A 22867-nucleotide genomic window follows, 5' to 3' on the forward strand; every position below is an offset into this window, starting at 1 on the left:
AAGACTAAAAATAAAAATCGTTTAAGGCTATCTGTACAATTTCCTGAGATTTTATACACAGAATATAAAAGCTTTCACTTATGAATCTGTGATTTTAGAACCTCTCCCTATCATAGAAATACTGATATAACTGCATGCTCTGTTATCTTCAACTATTATGAACTTCATATTCACATGTACTGTAAATAATTTTTAAGATTACTGAACAGTAAGGACAAAGCTAATCATAATAAAGTAACTTGCTATAGTACACAGACAGTAGCTCAGCAAAATGAAAATGATGAATGCAGAAAAAAAGTGTAGAAATTTAAAGTGGGGTAATTCTCATAAGCATAAATATAAAACACAATTTAAAAGCAGAAATTCTCAGAGTACTTTTCTTTCAAATAGTTCAAATATAGATCTAAAGTGAAAAAGTCGGATTTTTCATTCACTTCATTGCAACAGAGATATTAAGCTATCAATTTTTTAAAAAAATTACGTAAGAAGGGTTCGGAATGAATGCAACTATTATTTAATAATTAAAATCATTTAAGATTTAATTTCTTAAATATCTCATGATTATTCATGCCTCACATGCTATGTGTAAGCCTGGGTAAATGATAACACATGTGAAAACTCAAGCCTAGTTTTGAGTATTTGGTGGAGAAATTAGAAAACTGCTTTAAATTAAATTTATTCTAAAACAAAAATCAACATTTTCTATTAGCAAGTGAATGGATGCAATCCTTTCATAAAATTATTTGTAAAGAAATTTTACAACTTACCAAAATAAATGTTTTAGAAATTTTATAAATTATTCTCCCTATATAAATTAAAAACTGTTGTTTTGAGTTTTATTTCAATAACACCTGCACAATGTTCAATTAAATTATTCCTTCTCCTTGCAAATTCAATTCACAGAATGCCTTTTCATTAGTTAAGCAAAAACGCACATTTTTAAATCTTTATTAAGGCTTATCATTTGTGCCCCAAAATGTTAAATAAAAACAATATGCACATGGAGAGGTAGAAATGATTTGTTTAAGACTAAACTAATAAATTATTCCCTTGAAATGATTTATCTGGTATCTCAGTAATATAGTTACACAATTAAAATATATATGAACTAAAAATTAATTCTCTACATCTTAATTCTCGTAATTAATAAACTTAATTCTCTTAATTCTCTAAGCTAAAGGGTATTTTTATGTTTCAGACATTCAAGTTTTAAAACTTTCAATCTAGTTCCTCATGAATATTAGACAAAATATTCGATAACAACATGCAAATAAATTATTTAAAAAGGACAGGATACAGTCCTTCTATAATTAATTTGTTTTTTCATCTAAATTTGTTTGACTTGTCCTTTTCTTGATACATGACACTGACATGATACATGATATTGACTGATGAAAAGGACTGCCTTCATGAAGAAATTTCCAATGCAAAATTGATCAAATTCACAGTACATATCTATGAAGGGAAAAAAGTGATTCCCCTCCTTTCTCACAATTATTTTTTTTTAATAAAATATCATTTTATGACTAGTTTTTCACAAAAACGTATTTTACAACAATTCTTTTACCTTAACTAACCATTTTAAAAAACTTGGATAAAATTATTTTGAAGCATTATTTTCCCCCCTCTCCTGTAGTGAAAATTGCATTTCATCAATTTTATTGTATGAATCGTGCTGATTAAAAAAAAAAAAAAAAAAAAAAAAAAAAAAAAAAAAACATGAAAGATGTTTAGGAACAAAGGAATTGAAGGAAGAAAATTACTTCATGTCTCCCTTTCACCAGGTGCATTATCCTCTGAAGAGAGTTTGATGCACATGCATACTACTCCTCAAAGATTAGCTTTGCCTCCTTACAAAATACTTATTTATAATTAAAATAATATATTTTTATTATTTAATATATAAAATAATATATATTTATTATTTAATATATTATTAATATTAAAATAATATACTGTTTTACAATTAAAAAGTATATGCAGAATGTTTCAAAGCATAATTTGTTTAAAGCTAAACGTTAAGGCACGTAAGAATAAAAAATTATATTTTTCCTTAACACTTAGCTGTGAACTCTACAGATTTCACAGCTAAATGAAGTATTTCAGAATGAAAGACAACAGAAAAGTTTTAAAAAATTCCACATGGTCTTATATTTAAAGGAAAAAATTAACAAAAAAAGTGGATTTCTTTTATCCTGTGCTTTGATTTATCCTGCATAAAAATTCATGGGTTTTAACAAAAAACAATTAATTATAGGTTGAAACACTAATATTAAAATCCTCTTAGACTTCATTTTTTAGCCTAAGATCTTATTTAAAAAAAAAAAATTAAATACAAGACCTGAAATACTTCTTGAATGCTAAAAATTAGCCCAGCTTTAAAATGCAAAACTGTCATTTCCCATTTGAAATTTTCAGAGAAATGTAGTATTTAATACTATGTAAATTTAAGTTTCACAAATATATAATTACAACAAAAAATATCAAATATATTTCTTATGAAATATGAAATAGATGCAAAGTTTTTCTACGTAATTCTTAGGTAATACATGCATTTCCATAGTAACACAAGGTACCAGGGTTTGGTTTACATAATAACAGACAATTTTGCCAGCCTCCTTAATTTTTTTTCCACAACATATAAAATTTATTTCTGAAGCAATATTTTGTTGTAATAATTTTCAGATATATAAAATAAAATGTTGAGGTAATAAATTTAGTTCATATTAACAATTACTGAATATTAGTTATTAATGAGAAATTTTCAAGACAGAAGCAATTCTATGATTAGAAAAAAAAATAATAAATTGAGAAAAATGTTCCCACACTTCCTGCTTTTTTTTAATAAAACTCTTGGAAATATGAAAAAAACCTTTATTTTGTTAAATAATGTTTACAGATTTAGAAAATAAAAATATATTAATAACTTCTGAATTAATATTAGGAATTAACGTTTCTCAGTAACAGAGAAAATTATAATTAGAAATAATTTTTTTCCACAAGAAATGCTTCTTCTTTCTTTCTTTTTTTTTTAAATAGCTGTCATTGTCATACCTACTGTTTAGTGCAAGATATCTTGCATTAAATATATTGAACAACATAAAGCAATTGATAAAATTCAGAATAAATCTAATAATAGCTCTTCGAAAACTGACTGTAATTGTCAAAAAGAATAAATTTTAAAATCTTAAAAATATGTCTTGTGACATACTTTTTTGCATCCATTTTTTTTTTCACAGAAAACAAAAAATTCAGATATCAAATTCAAAAATATCTTCTTTTAACAACTAATTAACATTAGATATTAATTGGAAAATTTCAAGGAGGAGACAAAAAATATAAATGTAAGAAATATAAAGTATTGAAAAGATTTTTCTCCTTTTTCAAAATATTTGTAAAATAATGCTTCCAAATTAAGAAAATTAAACATTTCATGGCACAATTCTGAAATATTGAATTTTAGGAATTATTCATTCTGAATAATAATTCAATTCTCAATATTGAAATTACAAAGCATTATGTTGTTATTTAGTGCTTCTAATTTACACAGAAATGCCAAATGAAGTTGCACTTTTGCAAGCAGAAAAACATGATCAGATATAACAACAAATATCAATAACAAAGACAACATATATCTTGGAGATTTTTTTTTTTTTTTGTGACAAATTTCATCTTTATCTCCCGATTTCTTAGTTTTCTAAATCAAAATAATTCTAAAAATAAAAGAATTATATATAATTTCATATAATATAAATTTTTAAAATGTTAAAAATAGAAAGTTATTTTAAATATGAATGTTCAGAGCATTAAATGTTTATCAACAGCAGAAAAAGTTAATAAAAATTAATTTCAATATTTAAATTGAAAATTAATCAAGATAAATAAACTTTAAAAAATTGGTTATTTATTAAATACACAAAATTCTTCTAAACATGTTCATCTATTCACATTTCTTTTTTTTAATTCATTTACATAAATTTTCTGTACATGTTTAAACAATACAGATCACTGGGGAGTGATGAATTTGTCACAAACATCAGTTATTTAACACAATACAAAAAGATAATAGATGCAAAAACTCATTGCCATCATGTACCTGTATCAATAAGTATTAAACAAATACTATGGGAGCTCGAAATACATACAGTTTCTCCCACTTAAATACTACGGAATCTCGAAACACAGTTTCTCCTGCTTAAGTAATGTTAGAAATACATTGTGAGTATTTCTGTCAGCAGGAGCAAGGAAACATACATTTGAACAATGCAGACTGCAAGTCCTGAGTTAAATAACAAATAAGTGTTCTCTTTCATAATAAGTGTCCTTGCCTTTCAGGTAGTTAACCTAGAAAGGAACTGCTACGAAAACACACAGTGAACTTACAAACTTAGGCAAATCACAGCTGCAGTGATACTTCGCAGACATTCAGAGTGTTTCTTACGGAGTCTGGCAGTAAAATGTACCTGATTTGATTCCTCTGTTGGGGGGGGTATGAAAAATCAATACAGATAGGCACTTCTTGCCTGTTTGCTCAGGAACTGTCCAGGCGAATCATTATTATGGAAATTGTCGACACCTTTACAGTTTTTTCTCGAAACAATTCGCCAAACATAAGTGAACACAATTTTACAGTCTCTAAAATTTTGCACAGAAAGTCCTAAATCGTGGAGGACCTTAAAACCGAAATTTTGGTCAAATTCCTTATTTTCAAATTGTTCGACAAAGTTTGCCTCGATTTTCGGGAGTCGTTTCGATAAAGTCCAAAACTCTAGGCTTTCAGTTGAAGCTGGAATTTTCCCAGCTATGGCTGTGATGGAAAGGACATTTTGTAAAAGTCACCAAATTTGTATGAGTTACATTTTATGCAGGTATTTTGCATCTCCTGGGAACTTGCAGGTACATGATAAGCAGTAAAGACATCCAGAATGGTTAGGACATCCAGTTTGCATATGCCCAAAGTGCTGACACCTGAAACAGCTGCTGGTTGTTTGCTCTTCCCTGATCTGTATTTTGCTTCTGGTGGAGTCAGAGTTTTCATCCACTGATTAAGCCACATACGACAACCTTAAGTGGAAGTTGTTCTTTTGCACCGAAAGGCACTGACAGCCCGTTCTCTGCTGTGCCAGTCATGGAACATTCAGGAACATTCTCCTAAACATTTACGATTTTGTAGTCTCACCTTCTTTGGGAACATATAAAGGTGACACTGCAGAGGAATGGGGGCATCGATATTATTTTTGCCGAAAACAGATTTCTTTCCACATGACTTGAGGTCGCAGGCACATTACGGGAAGCAGACAACATTTCTTTTCCATGGGAGGTGGGACGTTGTATCCAATAAATCCATCTGCCCTAGGCAACAAAAAGAGTTCATAGAAATGTTGAAAGCTCTCATGTCGGAATTGATGCAGTCAAGAAAGAATGCATGATGAAGGCAACAGATTTTACTGTGGTTAAGAAGTTCATTTTTGATTTACAAAAGATCTCTTTTGAAAAGAGAAGCTTTAAAATCATATCACACAGTGTTGGCGCTCAATAACTCTCATCCAGTTTTCCAGACGATGTTGAAGTAGCAAATTCAGTCATAATTAGTAAACTGCTGGAGCTGGCAGTCCTGTGAGGTTGATGATTTCTAACATCAGAAAAAAAAAGTCAAAGAGAGACAAGAATTGGTGACTTAATTTTAATGCACCAGTAATATCTCTCATTTCTGGCTGAGCATAAAAGTTTTTTTTTTTTCTCCTTGCGGTCCAAACTTGTGTATTACAGCTCAGCTGATGAGTGTCTAATGCATATATGTGAGGGAATGAGCAGTGTGCCCTATTCAGTGCCCTCCCCCCACCTACTGGAGATGCATAAGCGAAAAAATGTTTTTCACAAATGGTAGCAAATTTATTCAAAAATATGAATAACATTTCAAGTGCATAGAGGATCATTTAAAAGCAAAATGCTTAGATTTTATCATCAAAATATAACATAAGATGAAACTGCAGAATTAAGCAGAATATACTGAGTTAATGTGTAAAACAAATACACAGAAATATAACCTAACATGATGAAAGTTATAACAGATTATGCCAGAATGGGTCAACATAGCCAAGAACTGTGTATAATTTATTCTAAATTACAAATGTTCAATAAAATGAGAAAAATGTATTAAAATACATAAAACAAAATATTTTTGCATGCAAATGTAGTTTGGCTCATCAATATATAAAGAAAAAACAATTAAAAAAATACTCAGTTCTAATAAAATAGAACTTTTATGGAAAGTTAGCATTTCTGATAAAATATTTTTAGTTGTAAGAGATACACAAAAAATAAAGATGGACATAATTATCTCAATAAAAAGTAAATTTGTTTTTTTTTTATATAAATATAATACAAATGCATGTTAAAATTTCATTCAAAAATTGTATTTATGCATCTTCATAATACAATAATTTCGCTAATTATTTCAAACAATAAAATCTGTTAAATTCACAAATTTTTATAAAACAACCGATTTCCTTAAACAGTCATGTTTCAACTAAGTGCAGTCATGTTTTTATATTTTACAGAATTAGTACATACTGCACATAAAAATAAGAAAATGCACAAATTAAAGCATACAATTTTATTATTTCCACTCCTCATAATAAAATGACATTTTTTTTTTCCAACAAACATTGATATTATTAAATTGATTAAAATTTCCCCAGAAAAGATTTACACATTTCTATATATTGTGCCACGCAAATTTTCTTCCTCTAATAACCTAATAACTGACTTTTCATAAACTACTTTGCATCTATTTAATAATTTTTTAAACATGACGATTTTTTAAAACAAAAATATTTACTTAGAAATTATATGCATAAAGGAAAAGATTTTTACTAAAAAATTATTGTATAGATTTTCAATAGCCTTAACACAATAAACTTTTTCTTTAAAAAATTTTCTATGATGAATTGTATTTAAATATAGTGTCAAGAATTATAACAGTGTGCTTTGACAACTGTTTTAATGCACACACAAATTTAAAATGCCTAAAATGTTGAAATTATATAATTACAGTTTAAGCTTTACACAAAAGACATGCCAACATTTAAAATTTAAATTAATTAAGGATAAAAGGAGTAATTTATAAGTGACTGAATAGTATAAGAGGCTTTCGAATTAAAGTATTAGCTCAATACTCTGAGGTCAGCAAAATCATAGAGAAGGTAGTTTAATAATGTCATGAATAATATGAAATTTTTGTTCCACTTCATGTTTAAAAAAGTGAAATAAAATATTTGAAATAAAAATATATCATCAACCTTCATAAAATTTGTAATAAATTCTCAGATGAATACTTTACTGGAGTAAAACTCAGACAATCTTGCATATTACAGTCAAAAGTCGTTAATCCGGACTCGTCGGGACTTCAGCGATTCCGGATTATCGATTTTTCCGGATTATAGATCATCAGTTTAAATCTGGTAAAATGGCATGCAGAAATTATAAAATTAAAAATATGAAACCGTAATTTACGAAATAAAGAACAATTATGATCTAAAGGGTATCAAAATTTACAAAAAAAAAAAAAGCTTAATATTTATTTGTTTACTTTATTAAATATTTCTTTCAGTGTAAGTTGTTTAAGTTGCTTCGTTTTTTATGTGATAATACATTCTCTTTAATTCCATAAACAGACATAATTTCTTGTTCAGTTACAAAGTTCCGCTGTTCAAGTCCTATAATTGCTGTGTCGAGAATACCGACTAATTTGTCAATCGAAATTTTTTCGTTTTCAATAACCTCTGTCACTTTCTTCGCTATTGGAAGCGAATTATAATGACGAGGCATTTGATTTAAATCATATCAAAGCCGGAGTACATCGAGAGGAAATACCACATTTAGTAAGCAATTATGAGCCAAATAAAATAAAAACATCTGCCCTTAAGATAAGGATAGTGTTGACAGATCAACTTCCAATTCATTGCGCTCCGCGGCGTTAAAGATAAACAAAGTTTAGGTAAACAAACGTTAAAGTTTAGATAAAAGAAGGATATGCCTTTATCCAAAGGATATGCCACGTCCCCCCCCCCCCACACACGCAGAGCAGCGTGAAATTGATAAACAGATTTCGGAATGGTTAGATAAACAAATCCTTTATCCTTTATCCATTTTTTGCAGCAATTCCACTTTTTGTTTAATGGACTCCGAAAGATACTTTCCCTTTGTATATCCTTTACATATTAGTAAATATATATCAGAAATTATGTTTGACATAATCGAAAGTTCAAGCTTACTTTTATAAAATTGCTCCAATTCGAAGATTAAGGAACAACGCAATCTGCAACATTAACTAAAATAGATAATTAGATAATTTTAGCTTAGCTTATCCCGTCCGTTATACATTAAACGCGCATTCGTAAACGTATTTTGGGCACGCGCACACGCAAATTCGCAGCCGTAAAGGTCTTACGCGCATGCGTCAACATGACGCATGCGCGTAAGACCTTTAGTTTGTAGCTTTGAGGTCCGGATTATAGATCATTCCGGATTACGGGTGTCCGAATTAACGACTTTTGACTGTACTATATTATATTAGCTTTTATAATATTAAAAAATTATATAAGAATGCAATTCATGCATAATAAATTACTTAACCCTTTGCGGCATGGTGGGTCAATATATGCCCCACCTAATTAATATTTATTTTCTCAGTTAGCAATTTCCGTTAGAAATTTTCTAATCTTTTAAAAATAATCTATTTTAGTTATTATTTTTCTCAGTAGATGTTACTACTATACCAGGGCTTAAGTTTATAAGCAAAAAATATTCAAAATAGGATCACAAGAGTGATATCCCTGTATCTCGCATTTTTCAATATTTTAAAAATTTTGGTATACAGTTTATGATATGTATGATACTTTTTAATATTCAAAAGTACTTTATTTTCAAAAATCTTAATTGTATTCAATATTTTATAACATTAATTTTGCAGTTGAAATAAGTGGGTTAAAATTTGTCCCACCACACACTTGAATTTCCGCTCAATAGATGGCAGCACTCACGATTATTTTTTCTTTTCTTTTTTGCATCTACTTTTTTCGTGATTGCGCGCGCTTTTACATCCGTTGTATGCTCTGATGTGCTAAAATGTCTAGGAAAAAATTAACAACTCAGGAAGCTTTGGATCTTTTTGCTGAATTGCCATCTGATTGCGACTCAAATGCTTCAGATGTCAGTTTCTGATTCAGATGAAATTGAAATCCAGGAGAGAATAACTGAGGTTGAAGTTATTGCTGAAGAAGAAAGGGAAGTAGTCATAATTTGTTTCGCTTTTTAAAGACACAGATGCATCTATGCATGTGGCACTGTAAATATGAATCGGAAGTATCTACCCACAAATTTATGTCAAGAGGATATATAGACTTTTCAGTTAGCGATGATTCAATTTATTGCATAAAATGGAAGGATAAAAGATCCGTTTCTATCCTGTCTTGCCTGGAAAAGGCAACTGAAATGAAAGAAATTAATAGAAAGGAACGAGATGGAAAGACAAAAAAAAAAAAAAAAAAAAAAAAGTACTGTGCCCAAACAGCATTATTTCATACAATAAGAATATGGGATATGTCGACTGATTGATCAACTGAAAGGACTATATGAAATAGACCGCAAAAGCAAGAAATGGTGGCACATGATTTTTTTTTTTTTTTTACTTTTTAGATGCGAGTATAGTAAACACATTTATTCAAGTTTGTTCGCGAACCTGATCATGATGTAAAAACAATGAAAGGTTTTCTTCTCTCAGTTACAGAAGGTCTAATGGCACTTGCAGGCAAGAAAGAGCTGAAAAGAAAACTGAAATCCCCAGTTCAAATAAAACTAAAAACCCGTTCGTACAACCAGAAAAGACACTAAAAAATGTAAGTAAAACGCCAAAGAGAACGAGCAGGAGAAGATGTGCATATTGCAGCATATCGAAAGAATAACGACGAACATTTTGCATGTGTGAAACATGTGAAGTGCCTCTATGCTTACAAAAGAATGAAATAACATGTTTTTCAAAGTTTCATGAAAGTGACTTTTTTTTCAATTTTAGTCATATATAAATGTTTTTGAATCAAGTGCCAATTTTAATATTTTATTTAGTATCATATGTACGAGTATCAAATTTTAATCTTAAAATAATATTCAAGAAAATATTTTCTTTTGTTCCTAAAATTTAAAAATATTAAATATATACTACATGCAAAATGTGCATATGCAAAATTTTACAAGTCATGCATATATGCAATAAGTACAAAATGCATTTTAGTGTGTTTATTATGAATATTTTAGAATGCACGCTTTATTTTGTTTATTCATTCCACATATAATTTTTTTTCCCTGCTATACACCAATATGCTATAAGACATGTGCTAGTTGCATGGTGGGACAAATGGTATCCCACCTTCCACCGTAAAAAATAAAAGCGCAGAATTTTTTTCAAGCCTTAAAGGCACTTAAGTAAGTCCATCTGACTTATTCTAAGGCATTTTTTTAAAGATTAAAATATATTTTAAATATGCGTGTCGCAAAGGGTTAAACCAGACTTAAAAAATTTGACAGAAAGGTATTTTTTTATAAATTTTGTCAGTGTTTTAAAAGAAAGGCAAAGATTTCCTACACAGAATTAAAAGCGTTCTGTTGCAAAGAAATCAGAACTTAGTATTAGTTCTGGTGAATTGGGGGGGGGGGAGAGTTTAAACATAATTTTGTCTGCATTTTGAATGACAATAATTTTGTCTCGGTCTTTTAGATGGTTTAGTGAAGCATGTGAATCTGAAATTTATGAAAAACTGGTTACACAATTATAATATTTTATTACAAAAAATAATAGTAGGACTGGAAGGGAATTAACTTTTTTCCTTTCCTAGGTATGTAGTGTGAATATGATCTGATTTGCATAATATATTTAGCCACTGAGTGAATAAATTCCTACTAGTGCCAGACCTGGTCAAAAGACATGTTGCCATTCATACATTACTGCATTCATTGCACTGTTTTTAAAATGATTTGTTTATTTTCTTTACAACAACTATGTAATTCTGCAAAACTCAGGAATCATGCAAACATGTGCCACAGAAAGTGGCCTAAAATGCTTGGTATAAGGATGAAGTAACTTCTTTTAGATATGTTGTGGTTTATCTTATTTGGAAAAGTCTAAAAAAATATCATACCAATTTAACCCCAGAACAGCCGAGAGATGGCAGCACATGATTACAGACCACAAAATTCTATCCCAAGATTCTCAAGGAGAGAGTCAGTCGTCGAACGCGCGCGATGGTGCACGTGTGTAGTTTGGAGGTGAAGATGAAATAAAAATTGTTAAGTTTGAAATGTTGAATCTAATTTGATCTTCCTAAATAATTATCATAGATTCTTAACAATGGTGACCCGGCCTTGCAGCAACCAAGCGTTATTGTTTTAAACTAATATTTGCACGGAAAAAAAAAAAAAAAAAAAAAAAAAAAATTCTCTTTTTTTTTTACATATTACTTGGGACTTAGCCACGTGACTGGAAATGACTGAAGGAACAGCAATAATCGGAGCAGTAAAGATACCTGTGTACAACTTCGCCGATCCTTCACTATGGTTCACTATGTGCGAAGCAACATTTGAATTGGGAACACCGAAAGCGATATCGGAGTCTCGCACGAAGTATAATTACATTGTTTCGCACCTGCCCGCCGAAGCCGCATCAATTGTGAGAGATGTAATCAAAGCCCCCAACTCCACGGATCCTTACAATCACATTAAAACTGAGCTAATCAAGCGGTGCGGAGAATCGACGCATCAAGAAATGAAAAAACTCCTCGGCGGCGAACAGTTGGGAGATCGCCGGCCAAGTGAACTCTTACGCATAATGCGACGACGCGCTGAGTCATACAGCATTTCCGATGAACTAATGCTAACTGTTTTTACAGCATATCCCGAGTTTCGTACAGGTCGATACTCGCAGCGAACACGCCTTTAACCTTGGATAAAGCTGCGGAAGTTGCGGATCGTGTCATCGATGTATCACCATCTCCTGTAGCGGTAAGTGCCACAAATATTTGTTCTGCTAATATTTCAGATTCCATTGAAGAACGTTTACTCGCAGAGATAAAAAAATTGCACGTAAGAATCGATAATATCTCGCGTGATCGTCGCCGCACTCGTAGTCAGAATAAATATCGCGGCTAAAGAGAACGCAGCCTCTCTCAAAATAAAAACAAGTTTGATACCTGTTGGTACCACCTTAAATTTGGTGAGAGAGCTATAAAGTGTACCCCGCCCTGTAAATTTTCAAAAAACGGCCCAGGCGAGGCATAGCGGCGACTACAGCCTTGCCCTCCAATTCTCGTCGCCTTTTTGTTAGAGATGCGCGCACAAATGTCAACTTCCTCATCGACACGGGTTCTGACGTATCTATAATTCCAGCAACAGCATTGCAAAGGCGAAATCGCATCCAAATGACCCTTTCAGCAGCAAACACTACACCAATTTCCGTCTACACTAGCCAAAATCTCTCCTTAGACTTAGGTTTAAGACGCATATTCAGATGGACCTTTCTTGTCGGCAGTGTTTCAACCCCTATTATTGGTGCAGATTTTTTGTATAATTTCAACTTGATGTCTAACCTCCACACAAAAAGATTAATCGACGGTAACACTAATCTTGGCTCTAAATGCAGTTTACGAGTTAGTGCAATACATTCAATAAAGACAGTATCTGGCGACAGTATATACCATAAATTATTATTAAAATTTCCAGAAATCACAAAACCACCCCGTGCTGACCAAGAAATTAAGCACACAGTAGTGCATCACATCCAAACCACAGGACCTCCCGTCACTGCTAAAGCACGACGTCTTGCCCCAGACCGCCTACGAATCGCCAAAGAAGAATTCCAAAATATGATAGAATTAGGCCACATTCGTCCTTCAAAAAGTAACTACGCATCACCTTTGCATATGGTCCCTAAAAAGGACAGCACGGAATGGCGTCCTGTAGGAGATTACAGAGCCCTCAATGCACAAACAATAAAAGATAATTATAACATTCCTAATATCTTAGATTTTACTTCTGAACTACATGGCTGCAAAATTTTCTCGTACCTTGATTTAATTAAAGCCTATCATCAAATCCCTATACATCCTGATGATATCCACAAAAGTGCTATAATCACCCCCTTCGGCTTATTTGAAAGCTGTCGCATGCAATTTGGCCTATGTAACGCTGCAGCCACATTCCAAAGATTCATCGATGAAGTTACTCGAGATTTAAAATTTGTTTATGCATTCGTAGACGATATATTAGTAGCATCTAAATCTCAGGAAGAGCATATCTCGCATCTAAGAATACTTTTTGAAAGATTGCAAAATTATGGCCTTAGCCTTAAACCTTCTAAGTGTGTTTTTGGTGTTTCCTCAATAAATTTCTTAGGTGTCAAAGTATCTGAAGAAGGAACAGAACCCCTGAAAGATAGAGTAGACTGTATTTTGAATTTTCCTAAACCTACTACCATAATTCAATTAAGACGCTTCTTAGGTCTATTCAGTTTCTATAGACGTTTCGTTCCTAGAGCAGCACACATATTAGCACCCTTAAATAAATTTTCAGAAGGTATCAAAAATAATAAAAAGAGCAGAAAACCTAAACAAAACGATCCCAAAGAAACACTTCAATGGTCTGAGGCTAGCGAACAGGCATTTACAAATGCCAAAAATTCACTAGCTACCGCAACTCTTCTTCGTCACCCAATTCCAGGAGCCAAACTTAGTGTTTGGGTTGATGCCAGTGACCTGGCAGTTGATGGTTCCTTGATGCAACTCAACACAACCAACTGGGAACCGATTGCATTCTTCTCTGTTAAGCTCACCAACAGTCAACAAAAATTCTCCACCTATGATCGAGAACTATTGGCCATTTACACTGCGGTGAAGAGATTCCGGCACATGCTCGAAGGTCGGAACTTTATCATTTTCACTGATCAAAAGCCTCTTATCTACGCCTTTAAGCAAAATTCAGAGAAGTGCAGTCCGCGCCAATGGCGTCGACTTGATTTCATTTCTCAGTTTAGCACTGACATTCGTCATACCAGTGGTGTTAATAATAGCGTTGCAGATGCATTATCCAGAATTGAGATAAACAACATCTCAAATTCCTCATTTCTTGATTTTGAAGCCTTTAGTCACGCTCAGAAAGCTGATGATTTACAAAATCTGCAAAACAGCAATCATTCACTAGAAATAAAGTCCATGCCCAGCCCAGTGTCAGCAACAGAACTCATCTGTGATGTATCAACCGGAATTCCAAGACCTATTGTGCCAGCATCTTTTCGTAAAATAGTGTTTGACCATTTTCAGAACCTCTCGCATCCAGGAACAACAGGATCTTGCAAATTAATTTCTGCTCGCTATGTTTGGCCCAATATGAAAAAGAATATTAAAGACTGGGTAAAAAGTTGTGATGCATGCCAGCGATCCAAAGTTCACAAACACACAAAAACACCTCTGGGTACATTTGCTACACCAGACGCACGATTTTCTCATCTGCATGTGGATTTAATCGGACCCTTGCCTCCTTCAGAGGGCAAAATGTACTGCCTCACCATCATCGACAGGTTCACCAGATGGCCTGAAGTGATACCCATCGCTGATATGACAGCAGCAACAGCATGCAGAGCCTTGTTCGAAGGATGGATATCCCGCTTTGGATGCCCATCTACCATCACCACAGATCAGGGTCGCCAGTTTGAGTCACCTCTGTTCAGTGAGCTCACACAAATTATGGGAACAACAAGAATTCGTACTACAGCCTTTCATCCCCAAGCAAATGGCTTAGTAGAACGTTTTCACAGAGTCTTGAAAAATTCTTTAAAAGCCCATGAAAACCCAAGATGGACTGAATCATTACCAACAGTTCTCCTTGGCATTCGAGCTGCTGTTAAAACAGACATACAAGCATCAAGTGCTGATCTTGTGTATGGAACTTCACTAAGACTTCCAGCAGATTTATTTTCCCAAAGTGCCCAAAATACAACTCCATCTTATGAGTATGTGCAGAAACTCCAGGCACAAATGCAGCAGTTAAAGCCATTTCCCAACCAAAATCACCAAACAAGAATCTTTGTGCACCCAGAATTGCAAAAGTGTACACATGTTTTCCTTCGTGTGGACAAAATAACACCACCGCTCACTCAACCATATACAGGTCCCCACAAAGTCATAAGTCGAAGCGACAAAGTTATAAAAATATCCATAAATGTCAGGCAAAGCAATGTTTCCCTAGACAGAGTGAAACCTGCATTCATATATAATGATGAAATACAACAAATTCCTCACGAGCATGAACCTAAAGTCCCAGGAAATACTACTGGAAACTCTGTCAACAATTCCAAAACCACAAAATCTGGATGAATTGTGAAATTTAGCAAGAGACTCATCACAGAAATTGGTTAACTTGATCATAATTACTCTTGAGTTACTCGATTTTCAATGTTCATCATATCACAATTATTCTCTACAAATTTCAGAACTGAAAAACCTTTATTTTCATTTATTCATGTCAATTAGATTTAACCTGTATTACTTTATTTTGTTTTCTACTTTTATTTAATTTCATGTATGTAAGTGATTTCAGCAACTGACACAACCCAGCATCCCAATTCCCTTTTGTTTATGCTATGTATGTGTAAATACTGTCGTTCTTTCACTTCGCTTGTTCACTGGGGGGATACTCTTGTTGTGGTTTATCTTATTTGAAAAAGTCTAAAAAAATATCATACCAATTTAACCCCAGAACAGCTGAGAGATGGCAGCATATAATTACAGACCACAAAATTCTATCCCAAGATTCTCAAGGAGAGAGTCAGTCGTCGAACGCGCGCGATGGTGCACGTGTGTAGTTTGGAGGTGAAGATGAAATAAAAATTGTTAGGTTTGAAATGTTGAATCTAATTTGATCTTCCTAAATAATTATCATAGATTCTTAACAGATATTTCACTTGTCACACAGAAAAAGAAAACTCAAAATAATTTTCAATTTTTTTCTTAAAATTATCCATTTGCCTTATAAAATAAATATTTAATTAAACTAAATTTTAAAATTTACATTTCCATGTGCATATTATGAAGATTATTATTATTTTATATATACATACTGTATATATAAAATATGTAGACCCAGATTTAGACTAAGCCTCATATACATTTACTTCTCCCCCCCCATTTCTTCTTTCTTGGTCTTGGTTCAATCCACAGTAAAACTGGCATAAATTTTTTTTTATGCCAGTTTTACTGCATCCTTTCCTTTAAAAGTACATCCTTTCCTCGAGTTTCTAACGACGTTTTGTTCCTAATGACCATTTCCTTGTTGCCCTAAAAATATGCTTATTTTGCTAAATGGTTTATCCAGTTCTAACTGTTTGCATGTATCATATAATAACAGAGCTGTGTCAGACACATATACTAGTGTTAAAATATTTTGTTCTTGATGTGAAATGCCATTCATGTTACAATACTGAGGATAATAATAAAATTTACATGTCTTTTTTTTATTATATGCTTGCCTACCTACTGAATTTAATTTTATATTATCATTTTTATTTTTCAAAATTGTATTTTAGAACGCCCCTCTCATTCTTTAACTTCATTTTTCTTTACTTTGAAATTCTTCATTTGAGACATATACAATTTCCTCCAATTTTAGTACAAAATCGAGGGGAAAAAAAAAGTACCTGGAAAATCTCAGTAACGATGGTGAGGTCCAAATTAAGTTAGAAATTAAGCAATTCATTTCACAGCTGCATTTTCAGCAGTGAAATTTCTTTTAAGGGTCAAAAATGTTACAACTATTACGTGTTTTGTTAGAAAAATTCTGTGTTTTAATAAATAAATGCATTATTTTCTTGACGAAAAGGAATTTCTTATAATGCTTTGTATCCATATTGTTAATTACTGGACATGCATTTGTTTTTTTATTTAATTCAGTTGGGGAAATATTCAACCACATTTTTCTGTATATCTTGCATAGAGATTGCTCATATTTAGGGTTTTCATAGATGCTAACTCTACTGGTTTTCAATCACGTTACAAAAATCTCCAGTTTTTGAGATTTCATTGTTGACAGCTGTGGATTTTCTTCAGATGAAAAATAGACATTTTTATGACTTTATTGTTTATCAATTATTTTTGTATGCTTTTGTAATTTTATTATTAAAATATTTTCCCTTTTACAAAGTTCTAAACTTTTTCTTTTTTCAGATTCACCTCACCGATGATATCGGAACAACATTATTGATGTTTGTTGTATTCAGATCTGCTTTCGACGAAATAAATTCAGGTAGTGAAAAATATTCATATGCAGATTTATTTACGCTCTTCATAGAACGGGGATGTGACGTTAATGCCACTAGGTTGGGTAGTACTGTTCTTCACTTGGCAGTTATCGAAAAACAAGAAATTTTAGTGCGAAAATTGCTCATTTCCGGAGCTGAAATCGACAGGCGTGATGAGTATGGTTTTACCCCATTGTTCTATGCATGTAGAAGAGGTAGCCAGAGATTTGTGGATTTACTTATAATTGCTGGTGCTAAATTATGCACACAGAATTGGAGAAATAATTTGATAATCTCTGGAAATGAAGAAAGCATTAAGATGCTTATATATATAAATGATAAATCCAAGCAGTGTCATACGCTGGAAAACTTGTGTTACATTAGTATCAGGAAAAGACTTCAGAATGTAGAAAGAGATGCCTTTCAACTGGGTTTACCTCCATTATTAATAAGACGCTTACAACTCAAAGACTGTTCTAATTATGTACGATGATTATTCTAATTATGTATGATGTACTGAATTGTAAAGTTTAATAAAGGGTAAAATATTGCTAAGTTTGCATTTTCCTTTTTTGAGGGGGCTGAAATAACACTTCTTTTATTATTTTACATTCTTACAATATTTGCTGTCATAATTTATAAAAGTTGCGCTATATCTATAGTATAAACAAGCAAGAAGAAAGGTGTGCATATATCATATGTTAACAACAAAACAATGCACAAATGGAAAAGTTTGTAACCCAATAAAAGCACTTTTGTTATAAATAACACCAAGCAAGAAATAACATTTGCATGGAAGGAAAGCTTTTTTAGAATTATATTTAAATTATCTGCGACAATAAAAGCATGATCAAGTTTTCTTGCCAATTAACAGAACCAGTCCAGTCCTCCTGTATACAGATTTGGGAGATATTTTAAAATTTTATTGCCTTTTAGTCCACTTTCACATTACTTTGATTACCATTAAAAATTAACATGAGTCCGGCCTCTGAAAATTTACATCTTATTCAAAAATTACAAATCTTTGGATAAGATTACAATCACAGATACAAATCTTGTTCAAAGAGTTGAAGTTATATATTTAATTATTTATATGACTTATCGTTATTATCGTTGCTAGAATATTTTATTTTGATAATTATATTTTACTTTTATTGGAGCTGGAATAATGATTGCAGTTTGTGTTTTCCAGCAGTTAATTAATTAAACTAAAAAAGTATTGCTTCTTATCATCTTTCGTTTTTTAATATAACCGTTACATGAAATTAATTCAGTTTCAGAATCCTTACTTCTTCAGAAATATTTGCAAGAAATTTCTGAAACAAAGTATACAAATGATTTCAAATGCTAAAAACTGAAAAATTCGAATAACTAGATAAATAATTATAAAATAATACAGCAAACAATTTTTAATGCCTAATCTTTTATACCTAATTCATTTTTAAAGCATCAACAGTCCAAGTCTTCTCAATTTTACTCACAAGATAAATATGTATTACTATTATTTTGGCGTGTGTTTTGGGGTTTGGCTGTATTATGAAACGCTAATACCACACAACGTAAACTGTTGGTACATCACATGATATTCTTCCGAGATGTGAAGAACACAAGTCCGGCCCACTCAGTCTCTTTCGTGCAAGGTCCAAAGAAGCCACTATTGAGATTGATGGAAGAAATTTTTTTTTTGTTAAAGTATATTTTGCCAAACAGATCTCTTCTAAATATCTGATATCACGTAATAGAAAATAAGGTAGAAAAGAAATCTCATAGTTTTCTGAATAGAAGCTCAACGTTAAGATAGGATAATCATTCTTTTTATAAATAACAGAGGTCGCTTTCAACACAAGTGCCTCAACAAATCACTTTGCTGTTAGTTTTCTATCGCTGATATCTGTCACCGTTTTTCCTTTATACAGAACAACATGTCTCAGGTATTATAATTATGATACTAAAAAGATTTTTTAGAAAGTTTAAGCATTCATCCAATAATCATGTAAATCACAGCTCAAAATAGCTCTTTAAGCTAAATCATTTAATAACAGGTAGCACATTGAAATTCGGACTGTCTCGTTTAACTAACCAAAACCCTCAAGTAACTCGAAACTCTCCTTCCCTCCGAAAAAGCCAACAGTAGAAACATTTCTAAGAAAACGACTCATGTTCCATATACAGAAATTTTGCCTGGGACCTAATAATAATTTAGAGTTGCTCTCTGAGTGTCATGTTTGTTTATACTCTTTTAAATTTTGTTCCACATAAATGTTTCCTCAGAATTGTTACAACATTAAGCATTTCCCCCCCCCTAACTCTTATTCAGGTTCACTTGGCTCTAGAACTCAACAGCAGAAACTCAGTATAATCACGTATGTGTCAAAGTACTAATTACATCTCACTTGATATGAGCTGGTAAAGCGCGTGGAATGAAACGATATTTAAGATAGTAGGTGCTTGGAAATTTATATCGTTGGTCCTTTGGTATTTAATTAGGAAAATTCTCAAAGATCCATTGTGGAAGTATTTCAGATTACTGAGAATTACCTGCTATGTGCAGTATCCTTATATCTGCATCAAGGTATAAAACAGGCCCTTTAATTTCTCTTTCAAAGTTTCCATGTAAACGTGGATTGCAGATAAAATTCAACTAGTTTCAAAAGAATAAAACTTGCAAATTTATTTTGAGATTAGCGGAAGTACAAGTTGGATTGAGAGCAATGCATCTAACAGCACAGATCTGTAATACCGCTATAATCCTTCTCTAAAAACGATAAAAAAAAGTACAATTCACATTCATACATTTTTCAGTCTGATGCGATATGGAACCCACATAAAAATTTTCGATAGAAAAATAAGCTAATTCTGTTTCATTATATCAGCAACAATGGCACGCAGTTTTGAATGATTTTTGTTTTTCTTATCAAATAGTCCTAAAAGCTTAATTTCCATTCAATATTTCACCTATAATTAATTTTAGTTGATTAAATGTGGCAAAATCTTGACCTTTATTCATCAGAAATTAATAACATGAACAAACAAACATACATTCTTCTTTATATGTATAGATTTTGTAAAACTTACAAATTTTTATTAAAAAACTCCATGATTTGAAAGCGAGCGGTAGCAACACTTCGAAATAAAGCATTTTTATCTCCAAAGCTCGAGACTGTTGCCACTCGGAAAAATGTGTGCGAAAATCAGCGCTTTCAGAGTTTCTAATTAGTATGTCAGCTGATTAAATTCGAAAGAAGATGGGACCAGTCGAAATGGCTTACCACGGATTTTTGGAATCGGGAATAATGTATTTAATGTTTGGCAATTCTATTTTTATTTCATTGTCAAACTTAGAAATTTTTTATTAATAATCTCTAGGATTTGATTGCGAGAGGGTTGCCACTCGGAAATATTAGGGCGAAAATTATCATTTTCACCAAGTTTTTAATTAATATCTCTGATTTTAGCTATTTCATTTTGGAAAAAAGTGGTGGTCGACCTTTGCAAGACCCAGAAAACAATTGTAGAAAGTTTGGTGAGAAACGCACAAATTTTCTTCTTTATATATATAGATGGTGTGAAAACAGAGTTGTTGTGTTATCCAGCTACATTGACCTATGAGCAGCCGTGCAATAATGATGCTGAACACTGGTACTTCGACCTGAGCTCGATTCTAGACAGACGGGCTGATTGCATCGGCGTTTTCATGATTTGTCTACTGTTTAAGGAATATACTATCTAGTTTCCCTTAAAACTCCTTCCAAGAAGACATTTCCCCTTAGGCAGACAACCCATGCATGCTTTGTCGTAATCAAATAATATACATATTATGTTACACAAATCATTTTGCCAGTGGGTATATTTTTGTCTTAAAGATATAAATTGAACGAATAGAAAACCTCATTACTTGCAACCGTAATGTATAATCAATACATTGTAAATAAAGGTTTCTCTTCGACAGACTTTCTTCAACTACATATAATTAAGTAAATATTTATTTGCTTGTATAATACACTGCTGACAAAAAATTGACAAGAAATGCAATTTTGAACGTTAAATAAGTACTTGAATTTCATTGCCATTGCAGAAAGGAATACTGAAGTATCATACAATATTATCAACGCAACTGGATATTCTTCACAACTACACATCAACAGCATTCAGGGCAGAGATACTTTCTTGATTTGAAAAGATGTGTCAAATAATGTTGCATCTTGAAATTTTCCAAAACAGATAAATACGTCATCTTGAAAGACCCAAATAGAATAAAAGTATTGTTTTAAAGCTGAGAAATGTAAACTTAAAGTACATGGGCATTTGGCGTTAAAAACTATAAACGGCGAATCACTTTTCAAATTGTTCCCACCCAATATTATCGCCCTATATTATATTTAAAGAAATTAAATAGTGAAGAATCTGCATAAATGTATGTATATTCCTCGCACTGTAAAATAGCGTAACCTAAAGCCATTGAAATTTGGAATAACGTAATCTTCCATAGAATATGGGCATGTGGAAGCCCTAGTTTGAATTTGAAATTTGTTTTATTATCAATTTCTTGTTCAGAAACACTTCAACGTGTTATTGACCAAAACACTAAACGATTTGAAGCAAGTAGTGGCAACACTGTGCGAAAGAAAAACATTTTTATCTCCAGGGCACGAGACTCTGTATCGGAATTTCTAAAGATATACTCATTTAAAAATTATTTTGTGATATTGCTGTTGAACTGAGTTTCATGGTTTGAATACAAAGAACATGATATTTAAAAAATAAGGAAAACGTTAAAAAAGTAATTTAACGCAATTAAATTTTTAATTAATTTAAAATCTGAAACCTTTGAATTTTTTTTCTTACTGCTTTTAACCTTTTTTCCACTTTTCACTTCACCATATTTCTTCATTCGCCTCATATACTGGTGATTATTTTATTGTCGGCACACATATGCAGTTTCCAGTGACATAATAATTGTTACTAACGCTGAATACTGTAATTTTTTTATTTCATTTTACGTAATATTGACTTTCATAGACTAATATGGTCTTTCGTTGTGTTTTGCATCGGAACGCATATATATTATACGAATCACAGCCAACTTATAAGGAGATTTTGAAGTATAGAAGATATTCCTCGTTGAAATCGTCTCTGTTAAAGACAAGTCTGAAAATGCGAATGTCGTCCGTTTTCAGACATACAAAGATAAATTTTGAAACATTTTAGAAAATTATCGAACAGTTTTGAATCGAGCATGAATAGTTATTCCTATAAGTTATTGTACAAAACTAAGCGGAGAGATTCCAGATGAACGTTAAAATAACCAAAGAAATAGTAGAGCAGGTATTAGTGCAATCGCGATGCGCATGTGAAGGGTCACAGAAATATGGCTCCACACTTAACCATTGCGGTCGCAGTTCAAAGCTGGCTTTCAGCATAATAAACCTCATACAAATGGCAACCACTTCAATCGAAATGAACATTAATTCATTATTTTCTCAAACTTCGAAAGTAACTCAAATTTTATGGGGTCTAATCATTGCCGCT

At 32.0% G+C, this 22867-nt stretch overlaps 1 protein-coding gene across 15 annotated transcripts in view; it reads right to left on the reverse strand.

Annotated features, from left to right (window-relative positions):
* The window catches only part of LOC146998813 (uncharacterized), a 940238-nt gene that overhangs the window by 182648 nt on the left and 734723 nt on the right, over positions 1-22867 (reverse strand). The window contains exon 4 of one of the 15 annotated variants that reach the window (XM_085811705.1): positions 17901-21572. The exons of the other annotated variants lie outside the window; for them this stretch is intronic. Coding sequence (XP_085667831.1) covers positions 21477-21572 — 96 coding nt within the window. The 3' untranslated portion in view covers positions 17901-21476. Of the gene's footprint in view, positions 1-17900; positions 21573-22867 lie in introns of those variants that run through there. 15 annotated transcript variants of the gene reach the window in all.

The sequence above is a fragment of the Stegodyphus dumicola genome, chromosome 2 (genome assembly GCF_044657685.1).
Source record: "Stegodyphus dumicola isolate Sdum_Otavi_A_Nest chromosome 2, ASM4465768v1".
In the NCBI taxonomy this organism is placed as follows: Eukaryota; Metazoa; Arthropoda; class Arachnida; order Araneae; family Eresidae; genus Stegodyphus; species Stegodyphus dumicola.